A 13,440-nucleotide genomic window follows, 5' to 3' on the forward strand; every position below is an offset into this window, starting at 1 on the left:
AATAATCTCTTTCTTGGTACACACCCAACCTCTCCACAAAATTTCCTCCAAATTCTTTCACAACTTTTTGAGATATTCTGTTCACAGAAAGACAGACAGACGGGTGAAAACATAATCTCCATCCACCTTCAATGGTGGAGGTAATAATTTAGTGATAGCGTCAAGGACGAAGATGCCAAGATGGAAATAGATTCGATTTTTTTTCTCTCTCTCTCGCTGATGATTCATTCTTTACCTTTCAGAAATGCTTCACAGCCCTTTTTAAGTGTGGTTCATTTTCCTTTTCCAGGATAGTCGAAATATGACTTGCATTTGTGGGATCATTATATCAGTGTTACAATCCGTACACTTTGAGTGATCTTTAAATCTTTTTTGTATACATCTTAGGATGCACATCATGTTGTTGTGTGGGACATTGTAAATTACCGTCTGGCTCAGGAGGTGGTGTTTACTAGCATGGGCCTTAATGGCTATCTTTTCTGTTATGTTTTGCTTCCTTTATGACTTCATGAATGAGCTCACTCAATATGATTAAATATCATCATTATAATCGTCATGTAAAGTGCACTCTACACAGAGCTTTAGTTCTGCCAAAGCAGTTTCTTGGCGAGCGTAATAATCCTGGACGGGTTTCTACTTCAATGCAGAATATAAGTATGCTCACATTTAAATGCCTTCATTCAAATTCCAAGGAGGAGAGATTCCAAATGCAGTACAATGTGGTGCGATTTGAAAAGACTGTTTTATGTTGATTGTTCATGCCTAATTTGAGAAGTTAAACCTCATCTTCCTTACCTTTTGGAAAAGTTTGGAGAACATGGAGCATTATACTGTGAAGACATTTTGGGTTGGATATATGGGTGGAATCTGAGACTGACTATATCTCCAAGAAACACCAACATGAAAAAAAAATTTCAACACGCAATAAGTTTCTAAAATTTTAATTAAAATATATTCCTTACGAACCGGATGTGCTTGTAAAATGAAAAATAATAAGTTGGTATAACTTACGATTCAGAATATCTCATCACAAACATTTTGATACATAACAAGTATGCAGATCTTTGAGACTCAATCGCAGATGAAATGAGATATATGATGGATGATCAGTAAATTCGTGACCTGATGTAAAACATAAATACTTCACAATGCCAAGTTTGTATTTTTTTTAAAGGAAGCATATTCATAACATTTTAAACATTTCAACCGAATAATTATATTCTCTGTATACAGTATGTGATGTGGGGCATTCAAAAATTTGTGCAAAGGATTACCAGAAGTCCAAAAAGTAAGGATGGTGTGTTTATTAATACCAAACACAACGATGTATTTTCTTTATCTAATATGTATGTATGTATGTGTGTGTATATATATATATATATATATATATATATATATATATATATATATATATATATATATATATATATATATATATATATATATATATATTTGTTTGTATATAAAGCTCTTTCTAACCACTGATTCACTGACACTGACTCACTGATATTAAAGATTGGGACATTCTGGGTGATCTATAAAGCTGAAATTTTGCATGCCAATTGGACATCCAAGCCGACACGCCAGAACAAATCACAAGGCTGTCGGAAAGCATCCTTAAACGAAAACAAAAAAATAAACTAGAAAGGCCACTGGAGCACATACTTCCGCCATGTAATGCCTGATCCACGAGAACATATCGGGCCCAATACATTTTTGAAATATCATGCCATATATCGTTTTTGGCCCTATCTCTCAATGGTGAAGAATCACTTTAAAAATTATCAGTTCCAGATCCGGATTAGGATCTTCACCAAAAGTGAAAAAAATATTCCTTGTCACACACCCAAAATATCCATCAAGTTTCATCCGAATCCATGCACAACTTTTTGAGATATCATGCTATATATAGTTTTTGGCCCAATCTCTCAATGGTGAAGAATCACTTATAAAATGATATCAGTTGGATCCGGATCTGGATCTTCACCAAATTCTTATCAGTTTGTCCTTGTCACACAACGAATCTGTCCACAAAATTTCATCCGGATCCGTTTACAATTTTTCGAGATATCCTGTACACAGACAACCAGAAAGGGGTGAAAACATAACCTCCTTCACCTTTGGTGGCAGAAAAGAAATAAATAAATCAAATGCAGGTGAGTGACCCGAGACAAAAGGGAAACATGGTTCGTATGCTTACACAATATGTAAGCACACCCCGCCAGGAATTATATATACTTCTCTGTTGAGAAATAAGAGAAAACTTCGCAAGTCCTTGACAATTTTAAATACTGCATCTCTTTCGTACAACTTTTGAATGCCCCATGTATTTATTTAATTGACATGTTCGGCCACGTACTTATTGATGTACCATAGTGTCGTGTATATGGCATGCACAAAAACACTCCATGTCCTCACGATACCTGGAATCCAAGTATTTAATTAGCAGTTAAAGTTAATAAATACACCACAACCTCCAAAGTGGAAAAAAAAGGTCATTCTAATACAAACTATGCAGGACAATTCCTGATTTTTACATTCAATTTAAATTATACTTTGTGAAAAAACATGTACATCTGACTACAAACATGTTGCTGTAAATAACTCTGAAGAACTATTATACAACAAAGCATATAAAAATATAATTTACTGCAGCTAATCTGCGGAAGGTCCTCTACGATTTTTGAAGGCAATCCAGAACGGGACGATGCACGTGGCTCTGCTTGGTGCAGGACCATCTCACGTGGCTTCCGGCATGCGCATCCAAGAAAAAGCACTCACTCCCAAAAAATAAATTACTAACTTAAGGTTTTAAGGCTTAAAATATCGAATCACTGGATGAAAATACAGCATGTGTATGTATGTATGTGTGATGGAAAAAGTACAAGTTGCAAATACTGTGGGAATACCACCCCGATGCCACGTCAATGTGAAGTGCATACCAGAGTACAATCACGTTTTGACAGTTTACAATGTGATTTGTTGTTCATCAACCAATAATAATGTGTCACTCCAGTATGAAGCATGTAAAAGCACAGGCAGCCATTGTATGCCGACTTGCAGTACTATCAATCAAGTGTTACGTATCTCAAAGAACTGAAATACCATACGACGTACGTAGAAATCAAAACCTAAATGGTTGGTGAAGGATACTACATTGCAAAAAATGGCAGAAGACTCAATGTTATTGGAAGACCTGTTTGTACAACTCCAAAGATGGCATGTCAAACTGGACTTGTTGAAAATCGAAACGGTCACGGTAGAAAGCCAAACATCTCAAAAAATGAAAACACCCGAAAGTGAATCACCTATATACAGTAGAAGAATACACCCGAGGCATCTCAGGGTGTATTCTTTTCCAGTACATAGATGAATGTCAAGTGCAGATGTTGTCAACAAGATTGCTGTGAATAGAGATGTGAATGTTACCCCCAAAATGCTTTAAAACACACGACTGATAAGAGGGATCTCAAGCGAATGGGCGCCAGTTGTATGGAGGCACGTGCTCTTCACAGGTGAATTTAAGTTTGAATTGTTCAGCAACAATCGATTTCAGTTTGTTTGATGGAGGGGGTGGGGGGGGAGGTAGAAGAATGGAATCTTCGACAATGGATAACAATGACAGTGAATCTTGGTCGAAGATCACCATCAGTTTGGGCTCGTATCACAGCCAATGATATTGCTGATCTACAGAAAAGTATTGACACCATGACTGCTGACAAGTAATGGCGGATTCAGATTCAACATGAAATTCTTTCAAGCACAAAACTCATGAGGTAGGGAGGACTTCCTCATCTTCCAGCAAGATAATTATCCCAAGCATGTCGCAAATGTGATGAAATATCATCTTGATGGTAAAGAGGTTGAAGTAACAGTGATAACCTCCACTTGGTCTGCACAGTGCAAACACAAATGTTATTGAAGCCACATGAGCCTTTTAGAAACTGAGACACTCGATCGGTGAGCAACACAGAATATTTGGAATAATATTCTACAATAATACATCCGATCAATTGTATGGAAGCACAAACATGAGATGCAACCGTGTGTGTGAAGCAATGGGCTCACATACAAGACACCAGTGCATTGTCCAATTAAGCCTGGCATCGCAGTTAGAATGGCTGGCTTGGGATCTTAGGGTCCTGCGTTCAAGCCCTGTTGGCTGCTGAATTAACACCAGGTGGGGTTGACTCAGCCTATCATCCTTCTGAGGTTGGCAAAATGAGCACCAGTGCACTGGTAATAGGGGCACTGCATCAGTGGCATAGCCATGCCCCTAACCAATGATGCAAAAGGCTGTACATGAGAGTGAGTGAGAGCATTGTCCTATTATTCACTTTTCTGTTGTATTTTCTCTTCTGTCAATCGATTGAACCCATTACACATTCACCACCTAATTGCAATTGCTCATTTTTTTAATTGATTGGGAGTTTTCTGTGCGTGTGTGTGTGTGTGTGTGTGTGTGTGTGTGTGTGTGTGTGTGTGTGTGTGTGTGTGTGTGTGTGTCCATATGTCCATCATACAGGTTAAGAATTGCATCTCAGGCCTTACAGACTTCGTTCCATTTGTTATGATCCAAAGTAAAGCTCATTTGGGCCTAAAACAACTTGTCTGGTTCATAAAAATAATGATTATTCTTCTAATAATATTTAAGCTTTAAAAACAATTGGTACCTGTTTACATAGGCTCCCGACACACATTTTACGCACTTGCAGGGAGCGAGCATACACGGTTCTGCTCCAATGGGTGGAAAACCTCGTCCCTAATGACAAAGCGTGCTACTGAATGTAGTAGTCGTGGATACCAGTGTATTCCTCCACCATGTGCAGAACTGCCTGAGCACATGCCAAGGTTGTGCATGAGCCGGAGCGGTGCGAAAGCCCAATGTGCCACCTCGTGCATGTCCAGCATGGCATAGCAGGATGCTAGGACACTGTCAACTACAATAGTTCCATGAGCTGTTAGAGGGGCATATGAGCCCCATTGTATTTCTGTGTGCACGCGTGCCACGCGGACCCCTCTCATGTCTCCATTCCCACTCCCATTAACGATGAAGATAATGTCCCCTGGTATCACACCACTCGCAAACAGTGGATGCGCATCTTGGAAAAGACTTGAGTTTTTCGCCACAAAGACCAAATGTGATGCAGTTAGGTGCAGGCGCCGATAGTATGGTGCTTCCGTATCAATTACGTGGAAGAGGCGCCTGATGGATGGTTCTTCATCAAGAAACAGCAGGAAATCACTGTAGACGATACCTCCATCATGTCCAATGGCCAGCACTCGGTCTCCAGGCTGAAGGTCCATCATGCGCTTGGAGACACCGGCCTCTGTTCGCACCATTGTCGAGCCAGCAAAGCAACCACCAGATTTGGCTGCAATTGAGTTTTCTGTGACACACAACATTCAAAGTTTCAAACACACAGTTTATGGAAAGATAATTTGGCAGCTTATAATGATGAGTTTCATAAAGCTCTGTGCGTGATGTATGATCAACGACAAAGTGCAACTTTAGAAAGAATGAAAGTCAACATCAATAGATCATGGAAATCCAAGATTATTGATGGTGTATGTGTATATATATATATATATATATATATATATATATATATATATATATATATATATATATATATATATATATATCTTCTTCTTCTTCTTTCGGCTGCTCCTGTTAGGGGTCGCCACAGCGGATCATCCGTATGATCCGCATAGTGATTTGGCACGGATGCCCTTCCTGACACAACCCTGGTCGCCTCTTACGATACAGGGATATGGTATACCTATTTTAACCGGGGTATACACCAGCCCAGTACACTGGTACTCACTTCGCCGACCTCGGAAGGATAACAGGCTGAGTCAACCCCCTGGTGTATTAATTCAGTGGCCCAACGGGGCTTGAACTCAGGACCTTTTGGATCCAAAGCCGCTGCCCTAACCACTGTGCCAACACAAGGCTCATTATGGATATATATATATATATATATATATATATATATATATATATATATATATATATATATATATATCTATATATATATATATATATATATATATATATATATATATCTATATATATATATATATATATATATATATATATATATATATATATATATATATATATATATCTATATATATATATATATATCTATATATATATATATATATATATATATATATATATATCTATATATATATATATATATATATATATATATATATATATATATATATATATATATATATATATATATATATATATATATATATATATATATATATATATATATATATAGTCGCAGTGGTGGCCAGCCCAGGTTAACCCCCCCCCCCCCGACCAAAATTGTGGTGACGGGCAGTTGACACCGCCAGCCCCCAAATGGCCGAGTGGTTCCATATTAATAGCAGGTGGACATGTTGATCATAGGAGATGATCACACGTACTCGAAGGGCATGGGGCGCAATGGCGGAGGGGCAGAGGAGCACGGTGAATTAAACGGGTGCACAGCACAGGGGGTTTAACCACGAACCCCACCACAAAAAACACGAATACTGTTTTTTTAATTAACACATTTAATGAACATAAACAAATACTTACATAGGAGAATAATTCAAAAGGTAATGACAATAATGACCTCAATAAATCCTAAAGTCGAGGCGCCTCTCACACAAACTCAAATACAGACAACGGGGAAACAAAATAAAAAGAAAACCCTTCCTTTCAACGATTCTTGTACTTATCTTGGCTCAGAGCTGGTCTTTGTGGAACCTGTAATGGAGGCGCTTGGACCAGCGCATGCATACACACAGAAAATGGTACTTCTCTCATGGCAGGACAAACATATGCCAGGCAATCCAGGAGCAGCACTCGACACTAAGGCTCAGAGCTCCAGTGCAGCTGCTTATTACATACATGAAGCTCGGGGGCCGTTTCTCATGACTCAACCAAGAGCCAAAGGCCAGCGTCTTGCTTCACCACGTGAGCCAAATCGCCTCAACACAAATTCAATGGTCGTGTCATCCTGGGTGTGCGCTCACTCTTCGCTCTCGCCTCTCCAAACAATGCGCCTCATGCCTCCGCTCTGATCATGGCTCTCCAAAAATGCGCAAGCTATGAGCTCCCACATCTGATTCTCTTCCGAATAAATTCTACCTCGTGCGTTTCTCACACTGACCTCGTGCGTGCGCTCTGCTGATCTCTCGTCCTACCTAGTAGGAAGCCTCCTGCACCCTCTTCTTCTTCAGGTGTCTCATGACTAACAATCCTCTGCCTCCAGGGTGTGGCCTGCTCGCATGAAAACTGCTCGGCACACCTGGCTTTAGGATCGTGTTCCCACCTTTATTGCCGATCTTGAAATATAAAAACATAGGCAAAAATCACAGAGAGGCAATTACATACTGAAGAAGCTTATTCTTAAACCCGAGCTAATTAACATGACACCACCCCCTCGTGTGGTGAAACGTAACACTTAAGCTCACAGGTTCCCTACTTAGTTACATCAAGATGCCTCTGACACATCCACGGACCAAGCAACTCTACACAACGCTATATTCCCAATTAAATTCTTCCATCTTCGCCACAACTGTAACAATATATATATATATATATATATATATATATATATATATACATACTTACATATTTATTAAACAGGAATAAATTGTTGCAGGGGTTCATGTGAAAAAATTCTGACTCAACCCAGGACTTAAACCCAAGGACCTTATTACTTATATGGTGACAGGCCACTGAGCTATTGAGTCTTTGGGATATGCTCAGAAATTCCTCACACCAACACCATATATATTTATATAACAGGCAAACAAACATAATAGTGTTACGGTTCTCGGAACCGCATGCATACAACACACAGTTGTCCTGAGTCAGTAATTCCATTAATATATGTGTAGTTAGGTCCCTACCTTTTGTCTAGTGGGAAGACAAGGGAGTGTGTTGCGATGGGCTATTAGTTAGGCTATTAAATCATTTTTCCCTTTTATTTTATTCTCTCCTTTTGCGATCCACGGTGCCATAATCTCGCTTGCTACCCTCGTTTCGCTGCCCACAGCGTACCACTGTCTACCCAACGACTCGTTTTCAGAGGCAAAATCCCGACGTTCGGCTGGACAAATGCTAAAGCTGCACCACCATCCACCTGCCAAAGGCCAGACAGGCGCAGTGTGGGCAGACCATACTGGAGTCTGGCTGAAACGCAGCCCAGAAAGGCGGACCACGTGAAGGGTCGGTCCAATCGGCATGCTTGGCTCAGACAATGACGTCAGGTTTCGGCAAGGGCTCCTCCTCAACTTTCGGATTCTAAAAAGCGCGGACCTCCATGTAATTGGGTGGTTGGGAAGAGAATTGCAAGTGGGTTGGGAAGATAATTGCAAGTTGGTTGGAAAGAGACTTGAGAGAGGTTTTTGAGTATTGAAGAAGGAGTAAGGACAATTGAAGGAGAGGAGTCATTGAGAGTGAGTGTTCCTGCCACTTGTCTCAGTCGACACGACGTTGAACCGCCCCTTGCTTCTCGACCAAGCCTCCTGTCTGGCCTCGCTTTCTGTACCTTATCTCCGACCTCACGGCCTCTTGCCTGGTCCTGCCTGCTGCTCATCTCTCGCCCCCCCCCCTTTTGGACTCCGCTCTTCTCCACTCGAGCCCCTCCTGCAGACACGATCTCCACACGTACAGTTGTGGCCAAACAACTCAAGCATTGTCAGGTGCTGCACCACGGAGCATCCCTCCCCCAAAACGCGAAGGTACCGAGAAACTGTAACCTCAATTCCCTCCCTCCCTGGCTGCAAAAGTCCCTTTCACAATTGGGTTTACTTTGTCTGAGTGTGTGTCTGAGTGTTGGCGCCTGTCCGTTAAGTAAGCCTGTATAAGATCTTTTATTGTTGTGGTTGTTGCTTTATTAATTGCGCGTCAAGTCTGCACTGCGTCTGCTTTGTAAGTTGCTTGTAATATTGCTGCACCCCACACCTCTCTCATATTTCCCTGCATTACATACCCAATAAACCTTTGTTGTGCCACATGCTTTTCCTCGCTTATTGTAAATAAATAATTGTTGCACAAATGTTCCCAGCTCGCCTTTGTCTTTTCCCTCATTGGTCCAGCATGGTTCGGATCCAGGTTTAGCCGGGTCTTTATTCTTGACAATCCGTTCCTTCTAGCCGGTACGTCCTTGGCAGTACCACTCGGCTGCATCCGATCCAGATAGGAGATCCGATCCAGTAGAGTGATCCGGTTCGGACAAGGCATACCGAGGGCGTGGTTCTCCGGTGGTTAAACCGCGTGGTTAATTAGGTAACCCGATTCACTCATAGGCGGGAGGACCCGAGGCCACGCGGTTGAGTTATTGGTGTCCACGGTCAGTTAAGCGACCCGCCACGTCATGGAATTATCCGTGAGCGACGGCCTACAATTCCAGGGAGTCTGGTGAGAATTGACGTAGCTTCCCCCACCTCATGCTCTTCTCACCCGACCCCGCCGGCCTGTGACAATATGTATGTATATGAATTTCCACACATTTGTAACTGCTTCTATAGTCCACGAAGGATCAACATTGTAAACCTCAAACAAGAGGAATGATCAGAAAATGAACCTGTATCTACAAAATGGTCAAGAGTAAGTCTGTGACCTAATGACAACTCAATTAAATAAACATTTCTGTTATATAACATTAACCCTGTCCTAATTAACGAAACCTATTTCTTGTACACACAGATCGACCCACAGAAGCATTATAGGAGCAAAGCCATAATTGCAATTGAGGTCTCAGAGCATCAAAGTTTGATCTTAAGAAGGGTTTTCGCCTTAGGTTTGGCCTAATACTGAGCTGGGTTAAGGTTAAGATCAGGATTAAAGAAAATGAGATTCCGTTCAGTCTCGCATTCAAGTTAAGGTTATAGTTTTATACTCGCAAGTCAAACATCTACAGGAAGTGATTATATGTGACAAACAAATTCACTTGACTAACTTCACTCACTCAAACTCTTGAACCTCACTGTGAGCCATGATCTTTGTTGGGCAAACTATACTTCTAATTTGGCCTCCAAAGCCAATTGCCAATTGGGCATTCTCTGTTGTGCAAAGTCTTTCCCTTGTGCACCTGAACTTTTATCCACCTGCAAGGCCTTCATCCATAGCTTGATGGAGTACTATTTTCCACTCTGGGCTTGCGTCTCTGCCTCACACCTTTCTCAGCGTGATGCCGTGGAAACCAAGAGCTTCAAGATTATTATCCCCTGCCAAGCAACGAAGTTGGCGGGGGATATAGAAATAGGTTCCGTCCGTCACATTTCGTTTCCGGAGCTTAACTACAAATCCCCTCAAGATATATTTACGAAATTTGGTACACATATCAAGCAAGTGGTGAACTGGTGCCTTTTGATATTTTCTAATTGATAGGTCACATGGTTTGGCAGCCATGTTGGATTCAAGAAAAATATTAAATAATGTTTTCTCTGGAATCACATAACCCAACGAAGCGAAAATTTGCAAATATCATCTTCCATCATTTCTGCATACAAAGTAAAAATTATGACGTCACAAGTCACATGGTTTGGTGGCCATCTTGGATAGAAAAACACACCTCATCCGATTAACACGAAACTTCACACACGTATCCCACTGGAGGACTGGAGGCAGAATGTAAATTTATGATGTCATAGGTCACATGGTTCGTCAGCCATCTTGGATTGAAAATTAATAAATTTTTAAAATCTTCTTCTCCAGAACGGCTGGACAGATTGAGGAAAAATTTCACATACACTTTCCACAAGACATCCTTTCAGAAGTTTATTAATTTCTAATTGATAGGTCACATGGTTTGGTGGCCATATTGAATTTGTTGGATTCAAGAAAAATATTAAATAATGTTTTCACTGGAATCACATAACCTCACGAAGCGAAATTTGCAAATATCATCTTCCATCATGTCTGCATACATAGTAAAAATTATGACATCACAAGTCACATGGTTTGGTGGCCATCTTGGATAGAAAAACGCACCTCATCCAATTAACACGAAACTTCACACACGTATTCCACTGGAGGATGGGAGGCAGAATATAAAGTTATGATGTCATAGGTCACATGGTTCGTCAGCCATCTTGGATTGAAAATTAATACATTTTTAAAATCTTCTTCTCCAGAACGGCTGGACAGATTAAGGCAAAATTTCACATACACTTTCCCCAAGACATCCTTTCAGAAGTTTGTTAATTTCTAATTGATAGGTCACATAGTTTGGCAGTCATATTGAATTTACCCTAAAACCTTCAAACATCTTCTCCAGAACGGCTGGTCAGAGCAAGGGGAAACTTTACATACATATTGCACATGCTTAGGGAATATAAGTTTGTTAATCCTCATTTACTATGGTGGGGGATATCGAAGACTTTGTCTTCAACGGATGCTGGTTGAAATCTCCTACGATTAAGCTGAGTATCTGAGCCTATCACTTTCACATCACAGACAGGTTGGTTGTCTCTCTGTCTTCAACCACCTCGTTTAGGATCTTGCACTCTCTGCCCTTTTCATGCTTTTCCCCCCTCACCCAGGTTTCTGCAGAGTGGAAATGGTCTGCCCGCATCCCCCTTCCGTTGAAACTCCCAGAATCCAGAAAAACTGCTCACCCCCAGTGATTATTTTCCTGCTTGTGTGTCCGTGGGACCAACTTTCACCACCATTACAGCTGTTCACCACCATTTCAGGTCATCCTCCATCCACAACCATGATCTTTTCTACTCGCATTAAACCTGCAGAAGCCCAACTATTTTTTTTGTATAGTAAGTCGAGGCTCGTGTAAGAGCTAATACACAGAAACATATAACAAGGCAGGAGATAAGAGGGGTGGGAGAGGGAAGCACAAAATTGTGGGGAACAGAGACAATGGGATATCTGTGGAAGGGAGAGGGATGGGGCAGGGTACATGGGGTAAACAAGATGGACACTACAGGGACTTTCAGGAAGGAAAACAGGGAATTTGAAGGAGGTGGGTTTGGGGTGGATTAAAGGGGGTCGTAAAGATCAAGATTTTGGATGGGGGAAGATATGAGATGGTGGTGAACAGCTGCTTTGAAGAGCTCGAGGGAGGAGTGTGATTGAAGAGAGTGTGACAGTTTGTTCCAGAGGTGGGAAAAAAGAGGAATGAAAGAGTGAAGGTGAGCAGTGATTCTTCATTTTTGCAGTTTCACCAGAAGAGGTTTTTGGCGGACCATAACGCCCTGAGGAAGCATAGGGGGGACAGATCACAGACAGCGGGGGGGGGGGGGGGGATAGCGGCAAGGCCGGGAAGGGATGGTACAAGACAAAAGGACCACTGACCTGCCTCCAGTGAGAGAGTGAGAGACCCAAAGATTCAGCTTCATCAGGGGAGATACGAATGATCCTTAAAGCCTTGGTTTCCACAGTGTAAAGTCGAGCTCGGTGTGAGGCAGGAACACCACCCCAGAGGGGGGAGCAGTACTCCCATCAGTCTGTGGATGAAAGCTTTGTAAATGGTTAGAAGCTCAGATGTGCCAAGGAAGGACTTTGCATGACATAGGATGCCAAGTCAGCAACTGGCTTTGGAGGCCAGCTTGTAGACCCAAAGGCTTGAATGAAAGGAATTAGTCAAGGGGATTGTTGAGAAAGTAGATGGTGGGGAGTTCCAAACGGTCCTTTCGTAGAGACATGATGTGAGATTTGTCAGGATTGAAAGACATATTCCAAGTGTTTGACCAGCTTATGATTTTATCTAGGTATGCAAAGAGTGAAGAGGCTTCTGCTTGCCAATCAGAGGGATAAGTGATGGTATAGCAAAGGGTGAAGTCATCCACAAAGAGATAAAGAGGATTTTCCAGGGAATCTGAGAGATCACTGATGAAAACCAGAAAAATAACACGGCCCAGAATGCTGTGTTGAGGAACTCCAGCCTGAACGGGAAAAGGAGATGATAGAATTCCATTAAGAGCCAGTACAGGCATTGACCATGGCAGGAGAGGAAGTCTATGAGCCATGAGTGGAGATTGCCTTGGATACCATAAGAAGATAGTTTGGTGAGCAGTGCATGATGCCAGACCATATCGAAAGCTCTCATTATGTCGAGGGAGATGGCTCTATCTCATGTGTGGTGGTGAGGACCTCCTTCCATTGAGACCAGTCTAAAAGTTTGATGGCTGCTTGAAGACCCTGCCAGTCAGCCTGAGTGAAGTGCCAGAGTAGTCGGCACAGAGGCTGTTTTCTAATAACGGCCAGAGTGATGACCGCTTTAACAAGCATATGGTCAGATGAACCGATTGGATCAGAAGAAGAACAGCAAACATTTTCTGGGAAATTTGTCAAAATCAAATCCAGAAGAGATGGAGTAACGTTGGCTGAGATCTGGGATTCGAAGTTGACAGATTGAGTCAGTCCCAATGAGTCGCAGAAGTAAACTCTTTCCTAGTTTCCAGTTT

The 13,440-nt window shown here is 41.6% G+C and overlaps 1 protein-coding gene across 2 annotated transcripts in view; it reads right to left on the minus strand.

Moving 5' to 3' along the window:
* Positions 1 to 1,410: 1,410 nt before the first annotated feature.
* LOC147029572 (sonic hedgehog protein-like) overlaps positions 1,411 to 13,440 on the minus strand; it is a 39,999-nt gene continuing 27,969 nt past the window's right edge. For both annotated transcript variants that reach the window (XM_085872722.1, XM_085872721.1), the window contains exon 3: positions 1,411 to 5,390. In XM_085872722.1, coding sequence (XP_085728848.1) covers positions 4,702 to 5,390 — 689 coding nt within the window. In that variant the 3' untranslated portion in view covers positions 1,411 to 4,701. The remainder of the gene's footprint in view (positions 5,391 to 13,440) is intronic.

The sequence above is a fragment of the Eptatretus burgeri genome, chromosome 3 (assembly GCF_056783735.1).
Source record: "Eptatretus burgeri isolate ZD-2024b chromosome 3, Ebu_testis_v1, whole genome shotgun sequence".
NCBI lineage: Eukaryota > Metazoa > Chordata > Myxini > Myxiniformes > Myxinidae > Eptatretus > Eptatretus burgeri.